The 23,265-nt window shown below is 45.5% G+C and overlaps 1 protein-coding gene across 4 annotated transcripts in view; it reads right to left on the bottom strand.

Annotated features, from left to right (window-relative positions):
* Nucleotides 1–1,897: 1,897 nt before the first annotated feature.
* The window catches only part of SSH2 (slingshot protein phosphatase 2), a 243,296-nt gene continuing 221,928 nt past the window's right edge, over nucleotides 1,898–23,265 (bottom strand). For 2 of the 4 annotated variants that reach the window (XM_032615196.1, XM_032615195.1), the window contains exons 14-16: nucleotides 21,097–21,297; nucleotides 11,152–11,986; nucleotides 1,898–8,997 (exon numbers count right to left, since the gene is read on the bottom strand). In XM_032615196.1, the coding sequence (XP_032471087.1) occupies nucleotides 6,910–8,997; nucleotides 11,152–11,986; nucleotides 21,097–21,297 (3,124 nt within the window). In that variant the 3' untranslated portion in view covers nucleotides 1,898–6,909. The remainder of the gene's footprint in view (nucleotides 8,998–11,151; nucleotides 11,987–21,096; nucleotides 21,298–23,265) is intronic. The other 2 variants (XM_032615198.1, XM_032615197.1) reach the window with 1 other exon arrangement.

Below are 23,265 nucleotides of genomic sequence, written 5' to 3'. Positions count from 1 at the left end.
GTTGGCAGAGAAGGGATTTGACATGCTGTCTCCTACCCTGAAACGGCAGTTTTTCTTCTCCCATCTCCTTTTCTCCTCTTTAAAGAGAGCCAGGTACTCCATTCTAGAGGTAAGGGTCTGGGACTAGGAAGCAGGAATCCTTTCTTTCCCTCCCTCCCTCCCTCCCTCCCTCCCTCCCTCCCGTCCATGTTTGGCTGCGTTGGGTCTTAGTTGCTGCACGCGTGTGGTGCGTGGGCTTCTCATTGTGGTGGCTTCTCTTGTTGCAGAGCACGGGCTCTAGGCATGCGGGCTTCAATAGCTGTGACACACGGGCTTAGTAGTTGTGGCTCGCAGGCTCTAGAGCGCAGGCTCAGTAGTTGTGGCACATGGGCTTTGTTGCTTCACGGTATGTGGGATCTTCCCGGGCCAGGGCGCAAACCCGTGTCCCCTGCATTGGCAGGCGGATTCTTAACCACTGCGCCACCAGGGAAGCCCAGAAGCAGGAATCCTTCAATCCATTCTGCCTTCAGTTCCATGACCTGGGTGGGGGGGGTGGTTGCTCTCCAGGTACTTAACAGGTGTTGTTTAGAGCTGGCATGGCTCAGCCCTGCCCTCTAGCCTTCTTCTGGCTGCCAAGGCCTGGTAGAGCTGGGGGTAGGTGGAGCCAAGGCACAAAGAGCCAATCAGTGGAAGAAGCTACTTGGACTTGGTGCTTTCCCTTGCTGTTATGCATTTGAACTGTTACCCATCTGAATAGCAATCCATAAAAGATAGGCGTAGACTTCATCTTTCATAAAGCCATTTTCTGGAAGAGGTGGCCTGGCAACTTAGACAGGATTTGGTCCATTTGCTTTGGCTAGAAAGCCATGACTGATCAGGGTCAGGGACTCCAAGCACCCCTAGAATATTTTGTGAAATGACCTTGCCTTCACCATCATGCACTCTGGCACTCCAGCCAGAGACCAGTGGTGTGCCCATCTCATTTGATATGGACGATTCAGACTGAAGCAGGCTGACTTAATTTTAGTTCAAGGCAGTGTTTTCTCTGGAAACTGAGCTTTCCCTAGATAGTAGGGCTGCTTTATATGTGATGGATGGCACCACTAAATATCTCATGATGGGTCTGTGGAGGGGTGGGAGAAGTGGAGACCCCTCCCCCCCGGCCTGTTTTTGTTTGTTTTTGTTTTTGGCCATGCCGCAGGGCTTGTGGGATCTTAGTTCCCTGACCAGGTATTGAACCCGCACCCTCGGCAGTGAAAGCACGGAGTCCTAACCACTGGACCACCAGGGAATCCGCACCGCCCCCCCCGCCCGTTTTAGGGAACTGCTCTTTGGCCCCATCTCTCTTCCTCTACCACTGACATCAAGTGCTTCTCTTCTCTTCTAATGATGGGAGAGGGTTAAGCTTATACTTCTTTGGAAAGTCATGCCCTGTTTCTAGAAACCTTTCAGTGAACTGAGGTGCCTTGTGCCGAAAGCTTGTGAACTCTATCTTGTTAATGTCCAGAGAAGTCACCTACCCAAGAAATCCAGTCTCTGCTGGGGCGCGTCGCGGCAGCTGTCCCAGAACACTTTGTACCACAGATGGTGGCGGAATTTTGGTCCCTTTGCTTATTCATTCTCCTAACATTCAGGTGGTGGCTTTGGCAAGAGCCTCTTTGACCAGGCAAGTTCCCAGCGTGGTCACTTGATTGGAGCCACACTGTCTGAAATAATCTTTAGTGATCCCATTTCCCATTCAGTCTTCATTTTGTGAGAGGTAGAAAGTTATATTTTTTCCCAGAGCTCAGCTCTCTCCTAAGGGAGGGAGATCAATCAATGGGAATTGCATCATGTTTACCATCAGTGTTCTCTTCCAATCCCTCCACCTTTAAGCAACCCCCTCTTTTGTTGCACTTGATCAAGTACACGTTTCATCTTCAAAATAAAAATTTATTCAATCTGTAACAAGAACATTGAATCTGCACATTTGCGCACAAGTTCACATTTAAAAACAGCGGAGCACATCAGTAATAAAAAACCTATGATACAAGTGGAACATCCCAACCACCAGGAAGATTAAGGAAGGAGATGAGACCACTCTTTATATTCTGCTTCAAATGCCTCAAAAAGGTCCCAGAGATTCCAGGGAGCACCTGCTTTATTTAATAAAATGTGAGCATAAAAGTTTGGGGTGGCCTGGGGCAAAGGTAACAGTCAGTGGGAGAGTCTTTTGGACTTGTTTTCTACATTTAGAACAAGTCCTACAAAATTAAAGTAGAAAGAAAGAAAGAAAAGGCACCTTAAGCTATGCCAAGCAAACCAAATTCCAATAAAACATAAAAACCAAACAGTTCCCTGTGGATTTACTGATTGGGAAACATTTCAGGGCCAGTTACCCAGCTTCCAGACTGGGTCATCAGCTTGAGTTAAGCCCTGGGCATTAGCTCTCCACGTGTGCACAGGATGCTGCCACCAGTGTTGCTGTGAGGACACAGATGGCAGCACTAGTCATACACCCCTTGGGACATCTTCAAGCTGATAAGGGATGATTCCAGTTTAGAAATCCTGTCCCAGATCTCTGGGGCACTGAGAAAGTGAGGCTGGTTCTCTTTTTTCATAGCAGGAGCCAGGCGCAGGCACCCTCCACTTCCAGGCCAGAAAAGTACAGAAGCACCTTGCAATAGCTCTCCATGGCATCAAGGGACCCCAAGCCCTGGAGAAGGGTTAGGAGTGTACAGCTTCCTGCTTTGGTAGCAGGAGGCTTTTTCCTGATACAGCCGTCAGATGAGTCGTGGCAGCAAATACACTTATGCCTAATACATGCCTTAATCTTTTAGTTTGCAAGGGAAAACAAATCCAAGATGTTTTTAAGTTGGATTGGTGCTGAAATAGCTAAAATTTCATCTCATCTACCATCAAAAAGCAAAACAAAATTAGACAAAAACGACACTAGCCATTCACCATTACAACCATCACTATAAGACACACCATCACTGAGGAAATGATGAATATTTCCATACAGAGTGTTGGATGGGAGTGCAAGACACAGATGGAAGTCAGCTCCAGGTTTTCCCCACTTACCCATAAGGCTGACCTTGCTCAGTGTGAGGACTCACAGGATGGCCAGGGCTGGGTGCCTGGAGGAGGAATCTGAGTGGCCATCAAGATGATGCACGTTTTAATATTCACAATGTAAACAAAATATCCACAAACAGTTCAAAAAAGCCAAAGGATGGCTTTATTTAAAAAATTTAAAATGCCCTTGAAAGAGACCCTTTTTGCATAATGCTTTCTTAAAAAAAAAAAAATAGAGAGAGAGAGAGAGAGAGAAACAGTTCCCACAAAAACATCTTTACCAAACATGGCTAGATCACTTCAGAACTGAAATCCTCAGATGGAACAAATGAAGATTTCTGTGAGCTGCTATGTCTCAGAAGCTTCAGGTCTATCCAAGAGCCATCTGTCTGGGGCCCTTTAGCAGGAGGGGACCTCAGAGCCTGGGCTGTCATCCTCAGGCTGTCCTTGGGGCTCTTGGTAGTTCCCAAGATGAGAAAGAGGAAATACCAGTTGGGATAAAGGTACAGAACCAGGAAAATGCTAGATAAAGAGCCTGAAGCGGCTGAGATGTTAGGAATGATCCTAAACATTCGGAATTTGAAAGGCAACCAAAATGAGGAGAGATGAGTATTACTACACTACGGTACTGTGTATCTGCTATAGTACAAACTACCCCTAAGTGTTTCTAAAATCAAAAAAGGGGCTTCTCTCCTTCCTACTGACCAGGTAACCATCCAGATTACAGCTCAAAATCCGTGTGCTCCTGGGGCTTTTACCCCATGCACCACAGTGTTACTTTTTACACACACACACACACACACACACACACACACACACACACACACACACCCCTCCAGAATAATTTTAAGTCAGACTATGGTGGTTTTCAAAATAAAGAGAGGCACTGAGCGAGAGGTCCAAACTCTTCCTACTCATCTCTGTCAATCCACCAGACCTGCTGTTTCGGGCCTGGCTTTTCCATGAACAGAAAAGGGAAACAGGCCACCTGAGATTATCCGTTTGAAGAGAATCAAGTTTAGAAAGTTCTTGATAGGCCGTCATGTACTTCCCCTGGACAGTGCTCAGCTACATAAATAGCACAAGAACAGTTTTGGGAGTCTGAGGGCTAGCAAAACCCCATGGCATGGCTGAATTACAGACCTTGTGTAGAGAATGTTTATTTAGGCAGGTAAATTAAATGATAAAAAGTCTAATTATTTTTTAAAAAAAGGCAGAGCAAGACCTCCTCTACTCTTAAAAAAAAAAAAAGGTTTTGTTTTTCTTCACAGCGTTTGAGGTTCCCCCACTCCCAATCTTTGTTGTTCTTTAATGCAGTGAGAGTGAGCATTAAACACAGTGGCCGGGAAAAGAAGACAGAACAGTGCAACACTGTCGACCCTGTGTGTACTTCTTAATGTCAGGGATGTCACCATCTCAAGGGATTAACTGAGTGGACGCTACTCTCTTAACCTCCATGCAAAGCCTCCTCTTCCCACCCCTGCCACAGTTTCCTCTCCTTTCGCCAACATATTGGTGACGGAACTGCCTCAACAAGAAAGGGCGGTTTTAGATGGATGAGCCCTGGAAATTCATAACCCTGTCCTGCAAGCCTCCTCACACTGGAACATGCCACCTAGTAAAACGTTTTACAACACATTAAATATCCTGGAGTCACAAAGCTGTGTGGATGACACATTTGAACATTTAAGGAAACTATTTAGGGACAGCACAGGTACATATCATTACTACACCATAAAAACACTTAGAGCAGGAGGTTTCTGTCCAATCTGCCTCCTGGCAGTGATGTCAGACCCAACTACGGCCTCCACCCGGCAACTGGATTCACAGCTCCTCTTGAACACATACGAGTGGCCTCAGTCCACCTTTTCTCTCTCCTTTGGGTCACCATACCACCTGTCCTCAACGAACTCTGGCCTCTGACATCACTTTGACAGTCTGTGCATCTTTTTCCTCTAAGTGCTGTGATGAACCCCAAACCTAAATCTTAGGTCTGTGCTCGGTCAACCTCTCAGCAATGGGGACAACCACCAAAGCAAACAGGAAGCAAATTTGCAAACCTCTTCAGTTTTGATGAGCTGCAGTGGTGTTCCATTCCAAGCTAAATATGTTTTCTGTAAGAAGCTGAAATAGGCTTGTTTACGGCAGGTGCTCCTGTGTTAAGGACCTCCACAATAGCAGCAAAGCAACAGCATCCTAAACGCGGTCATTTAAGGGTGCCTGCCCTTGGCCGAGGCCTCCCTGCAGCCCTTCAGCCTAATCCATTAGGAGCTTCCACCCTGGGCAGCGGTAACACTCACATATACTCCCTGGCTCTGGTTCAGCTAGTGGTGAACAACGTTCTGGGATTTCAGTCTCAAAGAGAAATCAGCCTTCAGTCAAACTGTGATCTAATGGGAGCCTTTAGGGGTTTCTCTGAGGAGGAAGTTACTAACACATAATTTGGCAGGAGCTGGTGATTAGAAGTCTCCATTTAAAAAAAAACCACCATCAATGTACACTCTGCAGATTCCTACCAACAGCCATCAACCTTATTTCTGTGGTGTCCGTATGTTTTCCAGTTGCAGCTTTACTATTTCTTAAAATGGGTAAGTCAAAAAGACCCTACAACATACAACATTAACAACAAAACAATGTAAGAAAGTGACATTATGTACATAAGTACTGTGTATAAACTAGAGAAATGACAAATCTTCCAGGAAAAGGAAAAAAAAAACTTATGTCAAGTGTTAACAGTGATAATATTAAAAAGAAAACTTTGCATTCAATGGAGGTTATACATATGTAATGTAACAATTCAAATACCTACAAAATTAAAAAAAATAGGCAGCACTGGGAGAAACAGCATGAGGGAGGAAAATAAATTGGAAAAAATATGGCCATTAAACTTAGAAGGCCCACAGAATTATTCAAGTAACGAAAGGGTTAAAACCCTACATATGTATTCATTTTACAAGAACACACTGACTTTTAATTGCTGTTTTTCAAACTTGTCCCTATTGTGTTTTAGTTGGGAGAATGCTGCAGGGCACATTTCCAGGGGATGGGGGTGGGGTGGGGTAGGATGACCACCTGTGTGGAGCCCATCCACCTGGAAGATACTGGGCAGTGGTGGCCTCTCCACCCCCAATTTCACCTCCTTCTCTTCTGCTTTCCTCTAGAGAGGACCTCTCAGAAATCCTTTGGAGTTCATTTTAAATTTAATAAAATTATTTGCTTGGGGTAAAAAAGTATTTGCTTGATAAGTTTACAAAGCCAGCCATTATCATGCCTTTTTGTAATGATACACTCTGGAGACCAGGAGAAATGAATTCTGGAAAACCCTCTTTGAGAGCAAAGCAGAACCTGCCCATTTCGGCAACTCCAAGGGGCTGGGGCTGGGGACCAAGTCTGAGAGCACGCTGACGTTGGGCTGCCCCCTTCAGTGAATCCAATGCATCAGGTCTGGAGACCTAACCATCATCACACAGGCCTGGGGCAGCATTTCCAATTCCCAGCTTCAACCCCACCTTCCCCATCTGCTTCCTTCCTCAAGCAAGCAAGCATGCCTTCCCTCGGGGGCAAAATGAGGAGCAGGTGGCAGTAGACTGAAAAACAGCAATTTGCCTTTGATAAAGGTGTTCTTTGAAAATGAGTATTTTTTGAGGTTTGCATTTTCCAAAAATAAAAAATGATAAAATGGTCTTGCCGTCCAAATCAAACTCTCTCTCTCTCTCACATACACAGAGGAAAAAACCAAACCCTGCATGCGCCAGGAACAGTAAAATGACCAAAGTATTATAAAATTAACCAATAAAGTGCATGTTCCTTACATATTACACCTGCCCCTTTTACAAACATTTCTTTCAGAAAGTCACATGTAGAGGCTCAGAATCACATGGTATTATAGAAGGGGTTGGTTGTCCGTTTTTTATCATTTGCTTTTTTCAGTCTCCTTAGGGGGTGAGTTCTGCCGTGCTGCTGACGGGGCACTACAGCCAGCCCTGGAGCTGGGCCTGCACCCTGCAGTCCCTGGGTCTGTACCAAAGGAAGGCCTCCTTCAGAACTAGTCAATTCAGGTCCTGCCCTGGGGAGCAAACACTGCTGACTGGAACCAAATTCTTTGGCATACTGTACAAGGGGCCTCTCCACCGGCTTGCTCTGTGCGATACACTCTGTTGTTTTGAGTTGCTCTATGAAACACTTGGTGGGCTCTAGGTTCTGGGGAGCATCTGGGTTTTCTGGGGGCTCCTGGGCCTCCATTCCCGAGCCCATTCTGAGGAAGGGCTGAAGCAGTTTGAGATGAGGGGACTCAGAGCAGATAGGCCCCCTCTCCGGTAAACAGTCTTTACAGAGGTCCAGGTAACCTAACTTGGTGAGGGAAGCTGAACGCCTCATTTGCGATGGTTTGGGGAGCCCTACCTGGGAAATCTCTCGGGACTCGATTTCTTTAGCGCGTTCCTTCACCCCACTGGGGCTGTGACTGAGACCCTTTATACCGTCACTACTAGGGCTGTGTGGGAGCTGACAGGCTACAGGTGATGGGTCCAGTTTTTCTTGCTGCTCCCCAACACTGTTACCGAGTCTGCTAATTAAACACAGGTCTTCGCTACTTAACTGGGAGCCCTGATATGGCACTTCACTGCCCCTGGAGAGGGGGCCCTCCTGACTCTCCTCCCAGCTGCCCTTCTCCGCAGAGGGCTCATTGTCTGTGGTGCTGCTTTGCTCTGTGAAGCCTTCCAGGTGAACCACTGTCTGGGGATGCAGGTAAGCCAAGCTGTCACCAAGTACGTGGGTCGAGTGACTGACAAAAGGCGCTGCCGTTTCCAGGGCAGCTGCTGGGCTGTTGCCCCAGTCTCCAGGGCTGCTCAGGGTGGGGGCTGGGTGGGCGGGCCTGCCGTGCTCAGGCTCGGGAGAGGAAGAGTGAGGCAGAGGTAGCGCTCTGGGGTGCAGAGAAGCCCGGTCGGGGCTCAGTGTCCGGTTCAGATTTTCATCCAGCGCACAGAGGACAGTGATGGACTCCTCCACTTTCACTTTCCTCAGTCCCTGCTCCCCACTCTTTTCGCTGGTGGCTGTTTCCCCCTCTGGCCCGTGATCAGGTGTCGTGACTGTGTGGGTGTATTCAATGATTTCTATCTTCTTGGGAAGAGGCAGAGGGACTGCTGGTGTCTCAGGTCCCTGGCATGAGACCAAAGTCCTCTGCTCCTTCAGGACTCCTTCCTGCTGTGTTCTGGGACCTGACCCTGGGCACTTCTGAGGAGCTGGCAACGGGTGAGACTCCGGCAGCTCGGGTGCTGGAACGATGGCATGCTGCTCAGAATGGGGTAGGGAGCCAGCCTCAGACCCACTGCATTTCCCTTTGCCCTTGCTCATCTCTGGTTCCCTGGGGACAAATGCATGTTCTAGGGTGGCTTCATCACTCCTCCCTTTTGATGCCTGATCTGCCACAGAAGAAGAATCATTCTTGGAATTCTTCCGAGTGGACAACGAGGCACAAGCAGCGGCAGCACCGTGCTGCTCCTGCTCCTGCCGCAAGCGCTCCTCAAACTCCAAGGTGGCTCGCCTCACGGACCCGGGGCACCACTTGGCACCCGGGGGCATCCCTGGGCCCCAGAGCTCTAGTTCCCCCTCAGCTGGTTCCTCTTCTTCCAACTCTGTGGTGGATGAGTGTGCCACTGGGCACCCTTCTGGCTCCCACTTCCCTGAGTCTTTGGCTAGTTCAGGCTGGGCTGTGCAGGAACCTCCACTCTGCTCCAGATTTCCAGGTTTGTTCTCTGTGGCTTGGGCCCTCTCAAGGGGCAGCTCATGGACGATGTGCTTCTTTGGTGTATGGCATGGAATGGATAGGATGTCGCCTTTCACTTGAATCTGTCCAACTCCTTGACTGATGGATTCGATCTCAGTGACGATTTCTTTGACTGAAATTGCATTTTCTGAGTGAGACTGCATGAAGATGTCTGGGCTGACCAGTTCCGAGATTGCCTAAGAAGAGAAAACAGTGAGATGGTTATGGCAAACTGTAATCTAATTGAAAATGCCAGATTTTTTTGCTTACTAATCCTCTGATCCAGGAGAACCTTCTGGCTCTCTGAGGACACAAATCATGGAGTGCCTGGGACTGTCCTCTGCCTGGGGTTGTATTCTGTTTTGTTGTACAAGAAAAAACCAGATTCATCAAAGGCAGAGATACAAAATTAGTCATAGGTTGTGTCACTGTCTAGTAAACTTGTGTTCTGTTGACTCAAATAGGATTCTAATCCAGTATCTTGCTCCAAAAGTAAACAGCAAGTAGCCTTGGAGGCTCCTATAATCCTTATTTTCCTAAGACCATGAGCCTTCAGGATTTAGGCCATACTGGGGTAAATGAAACCTTTCCTCTCTAGCCTATCCCCTTCCAGTTTGATCCTAACTTGGTTCAAGGGGAAGAGTTCCACTGAAGGGCTCAGTGGCCACCTTAAATATGCCCAGTGTTAGAGGAAGCTGGATGTCTGATTTGGAGACTCACTGCTCTCTTCTGTCCTTTGTCTTGCCAGCTTTCGTCCACATCCTCCCACTGCTTCTCCCAGCAGCCGCATCCCAGCACATGGGGGCACTCTATATCTGACTGCACAGTTCCTAGGTTTCACGTGGCTTCTTCCTTGGCTTATGCAGCCACGTGCCTGAGCAAACTTAGAAACTGCGAATCTGACATTTTAGTGTTCCACCAGTTACATATTCCCAGATGGGTTTAGAACAAGGCCAAAGAAAACTGGCCAATGCAAAATCAAGTCCTACTGTAAAAAAATAAGAATTTCAAAATTTAGAAATGGCCCTTGGACATCTCTTAAAGCAACATCATTATGACCATCAATCTACTTTGTTAACATTTTTATAAACCTTCAAGGTACAGTATTTCCCTAGGAATTGTTCTTGTCTTTCTCCTTCAAAAAGAGTCAGAGCTAGTACAAACTAACAAGATCAGTTATGCCTTTGGGAGAAATCTGCTGGGACATCAGGCAGAGGCAAACTTGCCAAGGCTGGGAGAGAAGCCACAGCGGGCCCAGTGTGTGCATGGGCTGCGGAGAGAGTGCTCATATGACCAGAACTTTGCAGAAAAGCTATTTCTGTCAGAGCCACTACATCCATTAGTCCAAAGGAGAGCTCAGGCATTCTGATTTTCCCGGTTGAAACGAAACAGAGGCATAGCTTTTGGGGAGAGGAGAAGACAGAAGCAGAGGCAACAACTGCCCTGGGGTAGTTAAGAAGAGAGAGAACAGATGAGGAGTGAACGAGGTGGTAAATATAAGCAGACAGCAATCAGGAGATGTCAAGAATCTAGTGAGCTCCACTGAAATCGTGAAATGACTTCATTTATGTTAGAGTAAATCTGTCCCCACTAGCTTCCCAATTACTGTATTATACTGACATAAGATACCATTGTTTTTTAAGATGCAACCCAATTTCAAAAGTCAAAATTCTCATAAGTGTGAGTCTTAGAGTTGATGATATATAGTAATTCTTTCCCTGGTCTGAGACGGCTCATAAGAACTCATGCCACTGAGACGAATCTTGGGATTCTGTCTGCTCCCAAATCATTTCCCCAAACCATCCCTCAATTCTTGAATACCACAGCGTCTGCAATGAGGAACAATTCAGAGATGTTATTAATAGCAAGAACTCAGCATGGGAATCAGTTGCTACTCCAACAACTATTAACACACGTCTAGTCTTCGAATTTTCTGAGGCAGAAAGAATTTCCCAAACAAATCCATCCTCTCAGAGAGACACACGTCTCACTCAGGCAACAGATCAGTCCCTGGCACCTCACTGTTGGTGAGATTTGATCTGAACTGCGGAGGTCCACAGGGGACCTTCTCCTTGGTCAGGCAGGACATTTGTTTTGGCTAATCCCTTCTTCCCTCATACCCTCTCAGAAGTGCTTCCAATGACACCAAAAGCCTGGAAAGATAAATTCCTTGAAAGGCAACTGATTTAGAAAAATATTTAAACCCTAAATTTTCACGCCAGACTGTCTCTCTCACATCGCCTTCCTAAATCTTTACCAACATCAAAAATAGAGAGAACATAGCAGAGTCCCAAATATTTTGTCATTAAAGAGAACTTCATTAGGCATAGAACCATAAAGACAGTTTTTACCTTTGACTGTTCCTCATCTATTGAAGATTCTTCAGATGCATGGGGAGTATTACTCAGAGAGCTGCTTCTCTGGTCATCAGCGGTCGCCTCGGAAGGGGCTACTTCGACCACTGACAGTCGACAGCTCTCGCTCCTTCCTCCACCCAGTTCCTCCATCCTTGAGTGAGAAAAAGATCGGGCCCGGGTTTCTTGGGAAAGCTCTACAAACTTCTCTAGCGCGCTAAAAAAGTCAATGCGATCTGTACTGAAATCTGAGACTTCAGCCTGGCAACTGGGTTGGGGGCTCGGTGAGTCAGGATCAGGGGACATGGGGAGATCTTTCAGGCGGGATGTCAATTCTTCCATGGGCAGTAAGTGGACGTTCATGTCTGCTTTCAGTGCGTCTGTCTCCAAATCTTCCACTGTTAAGTCTGGGAACTTGTTGGCCATTTCTGGGTCCTGTCCAGGTTGGATTAAGGCTTTGGATGCATGGCAGTTGTCAAGAGGGAATTTTGATTCATTGAGACAACACCCTGATGAGCATCCATTGATGTCATTTAGGTTTAATTCATCTTCAATCTGTCCGGCATGAAATTCCCTAGAAGTAAACTCCAAGCAGATCATTCTTTCTTTGGTACACAGGCCTTTCTGATTTTCATCCTGTGGGACGACATGTTCCACGAAGACGGGAGGTATGGGTGGGTGATTCTCCATGGTCTTGACCTCGGCAATCTGGTCTGCTGAGGTGGTGATCTCCTTCTTGTTGAGTTCTAGTCCTGCTTTGCAGATGGGTTCGTGGTGGTCTGAGAGGTCACTATCTGAATGAGATCGCCAGAGCTTGTTATGCCGCTGTTTGCTGTGGAGGACATACATAGGAAACGCCTTACTCTGGTTTGTGAAAACAATCAATACCCTCCCAGGAAAATGCTCCCAGATAAACTTAACCTGCAAGATGCTTTGTTAATGCCCAATGGAAGTAGGTAATCAACAGTTGAAAAGAGGCTCAATTTCACTAACAGCAAACAACAAAAACAAACGAATATGAGATCTGATTTTTTACTATCAGACTTATAAGAGCTAAGATAGCTGTTAACAGCCAGTGTTGATGATGGATTGGTCAAACTAGCCCTCTCATAATACACAGTTGATAGGAGTGTGAACCGTAGAATTTTAAAGAATGAAATCTGGCAATAGCTCTCAAAATCTAACCCTTTAAACAGCAACTCTCCCTTTAAAATTTTTACTTGGAGAAATACGACTACATAAGTGCACAAAGCTATACATATAAGGATGTTTACTGTAATACTGCAACACCAAAAAAAATTTATTTATATTATAGTCCATACACTTATATGAGGCTATTAAAAACAGTCAAGGGGACTTCCCTGGTGATCCAGCGGGTAAGACTCCGCTCTCCCAATGCAGGTGGCCCGGGTTCGATCCCTGGTCAGGGAATTAGATCCCACATGCCATAACTAAGAGTGTCCTCATGCCGCAACTAAAAGATCCCATGTGCCACAACTAAGAGCCAGTGCAGACTAAATAAATAAATATATTTTTTAAAGTTAAAAAAAAAAAAAACAGCCAAATATTTTAGTGGAATGATGTTCAAGGTACACTATTAAGTGAAAAGCATGTTGAACACACTTGGAATAGTCAGTTCCCATATTAGAATAAGTATAGTGAAATATCTACAGAACATCACCAAACTGGTAACAGTGTTTCTTTCAAGGAAGGCAGGGCTTTTACTTTTGGGGAGGGCTTTACAATTCTACACTCTGTAGTATGTCTACAATTTTTGAATTAAAAAAATGAGCCTGATTAATATTAATAGCTGGGGGGAAAAACACAAAACATTATCCAAGTACTACAAAGAGAAATAATCAATTGGAGCCCATTATAAGTTCTCATAATTGGGATAAAGAGCTGATATAGGATTAATCACTGATGTGGAAGTGTGAGGAGGGTGGTAATCTTTCTTGAATTAGAAAGCAAAGAATAGGGAGTTCCCTGGCGTTCCAGTGGTTAGGGCTTAGTGCTTTCACCGCCATGGCCCCGGGTTCAATCCCTGGTTTGGGAACTAAGATCCTGCAAGACACGCGGCGCAGCCAAAAAAAAAGAGAAAGCAAAGATGAGGCTAGTAAATCTGGAGAAAAAGGTTGGTAACAGAACGGAAGAGGATAAGCATAAAGTACAGGCCCTTTCATAAGGATCTGTGGATAAAAACCATCAAGCTAAAGTGACCCCTGGAAAAGGAGGTGGGCCAAAAAGACTATATGCACACATCCATCCTTTGGTTGATTTTATGGAGAGAAGGTCTGATGAGATCTCATTTCAAACCACACTCTTAACAAGGAAGCACAGTTCTCAAAGCTCCAGTGAAAAAGAGAAAGGTGGCCCTGTGGCTGGGCAGGGAACAGGTCGCTAAATGTGGCATTTGGCGGTATGGTTTCCATGACTTACAAGCTGATGAAGAGCTACCTCGCCGCAGGGTGGAATGGAAACAGCCCAGAACAACTAACCCTGGGCTCAGGGCCATACCTGCCTTGGCTGCCTGTGAATCTCTGCCGAGTCACACGCCTGCACTAATGTGAACCCCTGTTTGTGCTCAACTCTGCACCTGCTCTCAGCTCCCCCGCCTGCCTGCTGCTTGGGTGGGGCTCTCTCTGACTCAGGCCTGCCTAGCAGAAGGGTGCTTTTCTGGGTAGGGCGCAGGTCAATTTGTTTATGAAGACAAGCTATAATCAAGTAGCTGGGTGTAAGGTGGGGTTTTCCCCCTTTCCAAGCTGCACGAACTCCAGCCACCCCTAGGAGGAGACAACGTATCACACACCCCAAACGAGTGAGTGGCTGTGGGGAGGGGCAAGCTGACTGGTTCGATAGCTGGGCCCGAACTGTACTTTGTGACCAACGGGTGCCAATGTGCTCCCCTTAAAGCTTCTTCTTTTTCGTCTGACACCCTGTTCCCTGACCTAAATAGGACTGTGTTCTCCAGTTTCCATCCCTCACCTATCATGAGGATGTTCAAACCTGCACCAAGTCCTCTCAGCCACCCACCAAGGCAGGACAAGTCCTGTGATGCAAATCACTGGGAAGGTATCTCAGGGAGTAGCTGTTCTCACCCTAATAGTAAAGAACAGCTTATCTCATCAGACAACAGGCAAACAAGAAATTTTCATGATCCCGAGAACCCTCCAAAGTATGTTTTTAAAAAACTGCCTGTAAATCACTAATAAATTGAGAGGGAACGAGAGACTGATGTTATGCTAATAGGCACCAACAGTGCAAGTCTCAGAGAAAGTAGCTGACATCATAGCTGCTTTACCCAGCAGGGATTTCCTTCTCTTCTTGGGGAAGATATTCATCAGAAAGTATTGGGTCAGGGCTCTGGAATTAAACTGACACCTCTTGTAAAGGAGAAAGAAAAATCCCAATCCAAAAATAAGTCTGATTCTGCTGCCTTTTTCATTTTTGCAGTAAAACCTGCAGGGAGAGTGGCAGGCGGCTCTCTCACATAGTCATGATACTCATTACCACAGCCTGTGAAGCACTGCTATTCCATGTGGCCCTTCCTGATTCCCCCTTCTCCTCCCAGTGCAGGGGTTAGAAACCGATCACCTGAATTTTGTGCTTATCATTCCCTCCCTTTTCCTTATTGTGTCATTGCATGTTTTGTTCTAACAATATATAGCTTAGTTTGTATGTTTTGAATTTTACATGAATGAAATCATACTGTATGTATTCTTCTACAACTTTTTATGCCTAACATGTTTTAAGACTCATCGATGTGTGTAGCTGTAATTTCATAGAGTGTAGTGAATATACCACAATTTATTATTCATCCACCCTGTTGATAAGCACTTTTAGCTATTACGAACAACACTGGACATTTGTGAATGTCCTTTGTGAAACCAAACACCTTTGTGAAACCAAAGTGTGCACCAGGCACAAGAATGGACATTCTTGTGCCTGGTGCACACTTTGGTTTCACAAAGGTGTTAAATATAGGAGGGGAAAAAAGGTGGGTCACAAGGCATATGTGCAGCATGAGTTTTACTTGGTATCACCAAACTGTCTCCCAATGAAGCCCCTTCTCAAGCCAGTTTATTCTAATGCTCCGTCACTGGTAGGAATAGGTATAAGACATTAGATCATATCTGTTATTTTAAACTGTTAATGTTTATATTTAGCTGACTCCCGCGACCTATTCCAGGCAGGCAGCAAGTGCCAAAAAGAACTTCAGAGTTGGTTTGTGGCCTGGATGATGCAAACAAGTCTCAGGTTCTTGTCCTCCTTGAGTGGCCTCTGACCTGAATGTGGATCCACATAAACACACTGACACACGTGAGATGACTGGGCCATTCTGGGTAAGAACTGGGCCTTTTACTTAGTAAATGAGCAAGAAGGAAAGCTAAATGACAGGATGCACATGATGTCCCATTCTCTTGCCTCCACTTTCTTTCTTATTGTTATATGTTTGGTAAAGAACCAACTCTGAGAAAATTATATAGAGGAAAATACTGCTAAAAATGGAGTATGAGTCGCAGTAAAATCAGACTATTTATGGTTACTTCTTAGGGCATTAGGCAGCCTGTAGAGAAGAGGAGAAGGAAGAGAAGCAGCATCCAATCGAGCATTTGCATGCACTGTGCATGGTCCTTAATACTTGAAGATTATTTCACTGAAAAGCTGTTAAGAAAATCCTTTAAACCTTACGTGTGATTGGCTGTCACCTGACCAGGAATCCATGTCCTCTCATTCTCGGGTTCCCTCCTGCTGGCTGACCATTATGTACCAGCTAACTAGACTTCAATGTCTTCACCAGCAAAGCCAGGGTGAAAGACAGGCTCTGTCTCCTCTGGCCCTGGTGACAGGGACATTCAAACAATCAAAACTAACATCTATGAGGACATGTGTCACGAACTCTCCCTGGCCACCACCCAGTTTTTCTTCCTTGCCCCTTATACACTGGAACCTAATATCTCAGACACATGGTCTAGCTCGCAGATGCATGAAATCTGAACTTGTCTAATGGAACATAAATCTGCCAGATATCTAAACAATCCAACTCCAGAATAACAAACAGGGTTGCTGGTAGTTTAATGGAGGGTTTCAACACACACACATGCACACACACACACACACACACACACCCCTCCTCCTGCCCTCACTCCCATCCCCCGGCTATAAAAACAGAAAAAATAAAATTAGATATGAACAGTATCAGTGCCTTTATGATACCCTCACTTTTAGGTCTAAAGGAGACTATTAAATATTAGTCTCCCTGAGGCTTAAAGACATACTAAAAGATGCAAAAAGTCTCTTGTATTTCAGAGGGACTGTCACTGTTTGGTCCACCCTCTCACATTCTGATTAAGAGACTGTAACCAATTCATAAATCACTACAGGGGCCTAGAGTCACTTTGTTAAACTTTTCTTCTACCAAGAGGTCAAAGTACCAAGCTAATACCCTCAAACAGAGGGCTGCCACCTCACGTTAAGCACCCAGTGCCACTCTGGACAACCAATGGTGCTCGACAATGCTAGGATCAGAGCTCTATCTCTTTGGGAAAACCACCATGTGCCTTCTGGGAGAAGATATGAAATACAAGATATCTAAGCACCTGGAGAGGGAATGGAATTTCTTTGCAAATACAATGAGTGGGATTTTCCCAAGGCCTTTCCTCTCTTGGTGACCTAAGCTGCAAGGCTTGACAGAGCTTCAGACCGTCACAGGAATCTGGGGCTTCTCCTTCTTTGCTCTTCTAAGCAGACAGACCCTGAAGCAGTACTCTAGGGCTGGGCAAGAGTCTGAGAGGCCCAATCTACTCGGCAGTCAGCCTGGCAGGTAGCCTACAAGTGCTGTTTCTTGACAACACATCATAGATTGCAGACCCTAACAGCTATATACCCAAGAGGCATTCCTACTCTTTTTCCTTACTGGCAGAGGCCTGATTTTGGTTTGACTGTTCACTGCCCCACAGTTTCAGGGAATGTGGCACTTCCCTAGCACCAGAGAGTGAATGTGAATTTGTTTTAACCAGTCCAGGAAATTCTATTTGCCTACCCAGTGCTTGGTTTTAAGAATATGACCCAGTCCTGGTCAGTGGTCCTGTGGGGGTGGGGCGGGTGGGTGGCAGTCTAGTGGGGAGCTTCTGGGAAAAGTCTTCTCCTCTAATTGAGATGCCCTTTCTTTCAGCCAGACGCGGTGGAATTTACATGTAGATGCCTAGACATGTGGCAGATAGCTGGCAATCGTGAGGCAAATTCAAGGACCAAGCTATTAACTAAGGAAGGGAGAACACAAAGTAGAGCAGGAAGATGAGAGCACCAAAGTCCCTGATTACATCCCCGAGCCCATTACAGTCTACTTCAGTGCTTCTTGCTACAAAAGACGGTAAATGGTCCAACTTTTTAACTACCTACAGCTGGGTGCTGGCTCCTGCCGATGCACTCTTCAGCCTTTCTACCCTGCTCTCTGCCCTGGAGACTGACGTATGAACCGCCTCCACTGGTCCCCTTGTCTTCGGACTTCCACAGGGTTTGGCTAATGGGGAGCCCCAGCAGGAGACTGGAGGGAGGAGAGTGAAGGCAGGCCTCTAGTCCTGTAGCTCCTTCCCCGCAGGGCCACTCTGGCTGGCTGGGTCCCCTGACTGAAGGCTACTGCTCCTCTCTGAAGGTGCCTTTTCTCCAGGAGTCTCCGCCCAGGTTCTAGTAACTGCGCCATCCCTCTCTGGGCCCAGGAGCTATTACCAAACAGCCCTGCTGATATAAGTTCCTTGATTCCACTACAGTCCTACACCTTTGTAAACAGTCCCTTTATAAAGTCTTCCCCATATAATCTGAGTGTGCTGTTTCTTGCTGAAATCCCAGTTGATGAAGATATTCCATTACTTGCAGCTGAAAGCAGCCTAAGTGACACCCCCAGCACTAGATTTTAGTTTTTAAAATTCAGGAAACATCACAATACAGAAAATTCCAGGACACTTCCATTCCAGTTTCTAACACAGTTAGTGTGTCTGTTGGTGGCGGAAGGCAGTGGCTAGAGGAACTGAATGGCACATGCATGTGTGTTCTCTGGGTAGCCTTGCAGGAGGGGCTTGATGAGAACCATATCTGAATAACCCTTAAGGGCGCATAATATACATTATATACACTTTTATTTACAATAACCCTGTGAGCTAGGTCTCTTGATTTTCATTTTATAGATGGGGTCAGGTGAGGATCAGAACTGTGCAAACTTCTCAAAGTTGCAGCAAGGGGGTGAACCAGGAACGGAAACCACATCTACTGACTCAAATTCTGTGGTTTTCTCACTCCCCAGGGCTTGCTCCTCCCTCCGTGAATCAAGCCCAGGAAGGCAGGATGGAACCAAAAGGGAAAGGGAAGAGGCAGGGTGACTTGTGGGTTTATGTTGCCCTTCTTATCCTCATCTAAGATTTTTCTGAAATACCTTTAACATCTAAGAAAAACTACATACGCTAAAAAAAAACCACAAAAAAACCCACACCCCAACCCAACAGCTTGCCTGGGATTCCAGAATAAATACTGAAATTGGCAGGACACACAGTATCCTTCCTCTCAACGGGTCACGTGAGGACACTGCCTAATATCCGTCATGTGTGCGTCTGGGAATATACACTATTTGTGTCTCATCCAACCCTCAGATGCCTCTTTCTTGTGCCAAAAAGAACTTCTCTGTCCTACGTTCTGATGTAATCTAAAAATGTCATCAAAATCTGGCCCCAAAGACCTATAAAATTCTTTGTAAGTGGAGGAGACTTCAGTATCCTCCCAGCCTCCTAAGAGAATGGCTCAGATGAAATCATGCCAAGTACTGAGTAAATGGGAGGGGTTTTTTAGTGGAAACCGTAATGCTATGCTGTGGCCACATTTTCACAATACTTCGGCGGTGGGAGGGTGGTCACTCTGCCTGGTTAGGCTGGAAGGCTATTTACCATTTTGTTCAGGGGAAACACAGCCCAGATTCAAGAGTCGAGACCAAGTCATGAGACTCACTGGAGTCAAACTCTGGCATCAGCCCCGACTGCTTCTAGGCAGCAGTGCCTTCACCCTAACAAAACCACCTAGAATGTGCCTACATGGAAAAACAAAGCAAAATATGGTACTCCACGGAACTACAGCATGTGGTATCTCAGGAAGTTGATCCTTGAATTCAGTTTACTAAGAGAGTAAACTGAATCTTTTTCCTGAGATCAGCTGAAGGTGGCTTTCACCACCAAAGGGGTAATAAAAATAATGTAGTGAAATTACTCATTTTACAACCAATTACCAAATTATTGTTGAAACAGCCAGTTCTTATTGATACAGGAAGATGTTCAAGACCTAGTACTCTGTACTTCAGTACAGAGAAAGACAAATACTGTACGGTGGTATCTCTTATACGTGGAATCTAAAAATGCCAAACTCGGAGAAACAGAGTAGAGTGGTGGTTACCAGGGCATGGGTGGGGTTGTTGAGGGAAATGGGGAGATGTTGGTCAAAGGGTACAAATTTCCAGTTATGAGATTATAAAGTTCTGGGGATGTAATGTACAGCATGGCAATTATAGCTAATAATACTGAATCACATACTTGAATGTTGCTAAGAGAGATCTTAGATAGTCTTACCACAAAAAAGAAACAGCAGTTATGCCAGGGGTTGGAGGTGTTAGCTAATGCTACAGTGTTAATCAGTTTGCAGTATGTAAATGTGTGAAATCAATACACTGGACACCTTAAACTTACGCAATGTTGTGCATCAACTGTATCTCAATAGAGCTAGGGGGAAAAAAGGAACAGTGGCAGTTAAGTGCAGTGCTAAGTGCTCAATAAATGCTGCCACAGTTAAAAAAAAAAAAAAAAAAGACCTAATACTGGGTGAAGAAGTAAGGCTGAAGAACAGGTTTTGTGGAAAAAAAAAAAAAATCCATCAATATATATGTGATAAGAGGTAAGATAATGTCAACTGCTGTCTGTGGTTATTGAGTTTCTAAATGATTTCTCCCTTTGTAATTTTCTGCATTTGTGCAAAACATATATATATAAAATCAGATTAAAAGATCTTAAAAAAGAAAACAAGAGAGCTATTTCTGGGAAGCCCCTTCATACCTCTAATGGGTTATATATATCCCAATTCTACAGATTTGTCACATGACCAGAATTACTGTTGAAGGTTCAGTGAAACCAAGCCTTGGAAAAAAAAAAAAGCCCAAAGCAGCAGCAGGTACTTGTTTTAAGAGAATGGGCCAGGGACTTCCCTGGCAGTCCAGTGGTTAAGACTCTGCACCCCCACTGCAGGGGGTGCGGGTTTGATCCCTGGTTGGGGAACTAAGATCCCACATGCCACGTGGTCCCCCCCCAAAAAAAAGGGCCAAAAATTTTCTAAGAATTTCAGCTAGCACTACCCTGGGAGCAATCAGTATCCATTTTGATAAGGCAGCTGCATCTGGCCTTAGAAGCTGTTGAGAAGTATTTATTAAAATCTGCACCTAGGGCTTCCCTGGTGGCGCAGTGTTTGAGAGTCCGCCTGCCGATGCAGGGGACACGGGTTCGTGCCCCGGTCCGGGAAGATCCCACATGCTGCGGAGCGGCTGGGCCCGTGAGCCACGGCCGCTGAGCCTGCGCGTCCGGAGCCTGTGCTCCGCAACGGGAGAGGCCACAACAGTGAGAGGCCCGCGTACCGCAAAAAAAGAAAAAAAACCTGCACCTAATTGAGATCTGAAATAAGGGAACAGTATTGCCACCCTTTAGTTTAATGTCTTTAGTTTAGATTAAATGCCTAATCTTCCATGCTGATCTTAAATACTGGTACTTAATTTTTAAAAACTAGATGGATAGAGGTTTCAATTTTCAAATCCTATCACACACTTAAATTAGGTGAGAACTAGCTGCAGAGAAGGACATTTCACTGTGCCCTGGGGAGCATAAAGGAGGGAAAATCTGAGAAAGTCAATTAAGGACTCACCTTGCCAGCAAGATCCCCTGGTACTCTTCCAGCTGTCTCATGAAGCTGGGGTTGGGCTTGGTCACTGTTCGTCTTTCCTTCACGTAGTCATAGGCTCGGTCCAGATTCCAGCCATACTCCTTCATCGCATAGGCAATCACAGTGGAGGCTGAGCGACTTACCCCCATTTTGCAGTGCACAAGGCATTTAGATCCGTGTTTCCTAGTTTGGGGGATTGAGGTAAGGAGGAAAACACAATAGGGAGTACACTTTAAGAGCTAGGCTCTAAATGTGTCCACGTCTCCTGTCTGGCCTTTCCATTTTCTTGCTTTGTAATTCACCCCACCTTAGTGCACTTGCGTGCACCTCTAATCAAATGTGTGGGGCAATTCTGGTGCACTCAAACGATATTCAGTGTTAATATTAAGCCTCTCTAGTTCATTCAGCAAACATTTATCAGGCATTTACCATGTTTAAGACAATGTGCAAGGTCTGGGATGCAAAAATAAGTAACAGTTTTTCCCTAAAGGGTAGGACTCATTGGGAGAAGTAGACAATTAAAATTCAAAAAGGTAATTGCAATGACAGTTGGTCACAGAGCACAGAAGGAAAATTTTCTATTTAGAGACTGGACCCCATTTTGTGTGTGGCTGGAGGCCAGTCCTCTCAGCCCCAGGGGCACGTTGACGGCTGGCATGCTATTGAATTACAGGTGTGGCAGTGATTCATCTAATTTACCCAAATGTTGTGAGTTGCTTCCAGTTCCAGTTCCAGTAAGAGTTCTGTCCCGGGAGGAAAGCACAAACCAAATGAAACTCACTCTCCTCTTTACTCAGATGTAGCCCTGGATATTGCTTTCCACAAGACTTTTCACAACCCGTGTTCTGTCTAGGGACTGGATATATAACCCGTGGAGCTGGATGGGACCACGTGATGTACCACATGGCTTTCTCAGCAAGGAAAGTGGAGTGAATAATTAGCTGTTTTTGTGTTTTTTTTTATGGGGTGGAAGAAAGAGAAAACAAAGTCACCATAAAGTGACACTAACAAACAAAACTCCTCAGTCTTATGCCAGAGCTCATTACCTTGGATCTGAGCATTACTCAGCTATGCTAATTCTGCTAATAACACAGTGTCTGGCCCAGAGTAAGCCTTCAAATATTTGCTAAATGTATGAACAAACTTATGGATCTCCTGATTACATCTGTCAGTTGTAAGTAGGAACCACATTTTAAAATCTGGAAAAAAGAACATTTACTCTTATCACTAGTGTACGTGGGCTGGAATCCTTCCCAAGTGGTTATTCCAATAAATTAAAAAATGCACACGTCAGCCTAACAGGGGAAATCTATTCATCCACTCACTCACTCTATTACAGGAGACAAGCTTCCTTCCAGAAGCTTATAATCCTTCTGCTGGAGACAGACACACATGAATGAGTTAAGCACCAATGCAAAGAGGCATAAGGTTAAGTGCCAAAATGAGAGGGCCAGCCAGATAAGCTACGGGAATGAAGAGAAAGGTCTGGAATAACTGAAACAGTCTCCAAAGAAAGGTAAAATTTTAGTGTCCTATGGTTGGTGCGCATGTGCGTCTCTGTATGCTTAGGTGATTCCAAATGACTAGGACATGTTTGTTTTGCTTATGGCACCACAGAGTTTTCACTTAGACTCCAGGTGGCAAGCCAAGTCACAGTGACACAGATGGAAGTTCAGACATGTGCTCTATATTTTCCCATCAAGCTCTGACAACTTTAGTACATCGAATTTCAGGTCTATGCCTGCAGGCACGGAAGGTGCTCAAACTTGGACAATCTTAAGAAAAATACAATTATGAAATCCACTCCTATGAAAACATTTCTTCATTTTGAACTGGGCTTTTTCAGTGGATGGCTTCTAACTCAGGTAATGAAGGATCTGCAGTTAGTTCTCACCTAGCCCAATTTCACCTTTCAGGTTCATTGCCCACCCCACCCCCTCACTTCAAGTGCTAGATTGTCCAAATTAAGCCCAGCATCACATTAGGAATGCTAAACTAGAGTGGCCCTGCAAGTGTGGAGTCCTAACCACTGGACCGCCAGGGCCCTGATTAGGGTGAAACACATGAGGTGCCCAGGGTGCCACTTAAGGGGAGGCACTCACTCTGAGACGCTGACCTATACTTGCAGGACACGGAGAGTGCATGCCTCTC

This window comes from Phocoena sinus, chromosome 20, assembly GCF_008692025.1.
Source record: "Phocoena sinus isolate mPhoSin1 chromosome 20, mPhoSin1.pri, whole genome shotgun sequence".
In the NCBI taxonomy this organism is placed as follows: domain Eukaryota; kingdom Metazoa; phylum Chordata; class Mammalia; order Artiodactyla; family Phocoenidae; genus Phocoena; species Phocoena sinus.
This window is presented reverse-complemented; position numbering and strand designations above follow the sequence as displayed.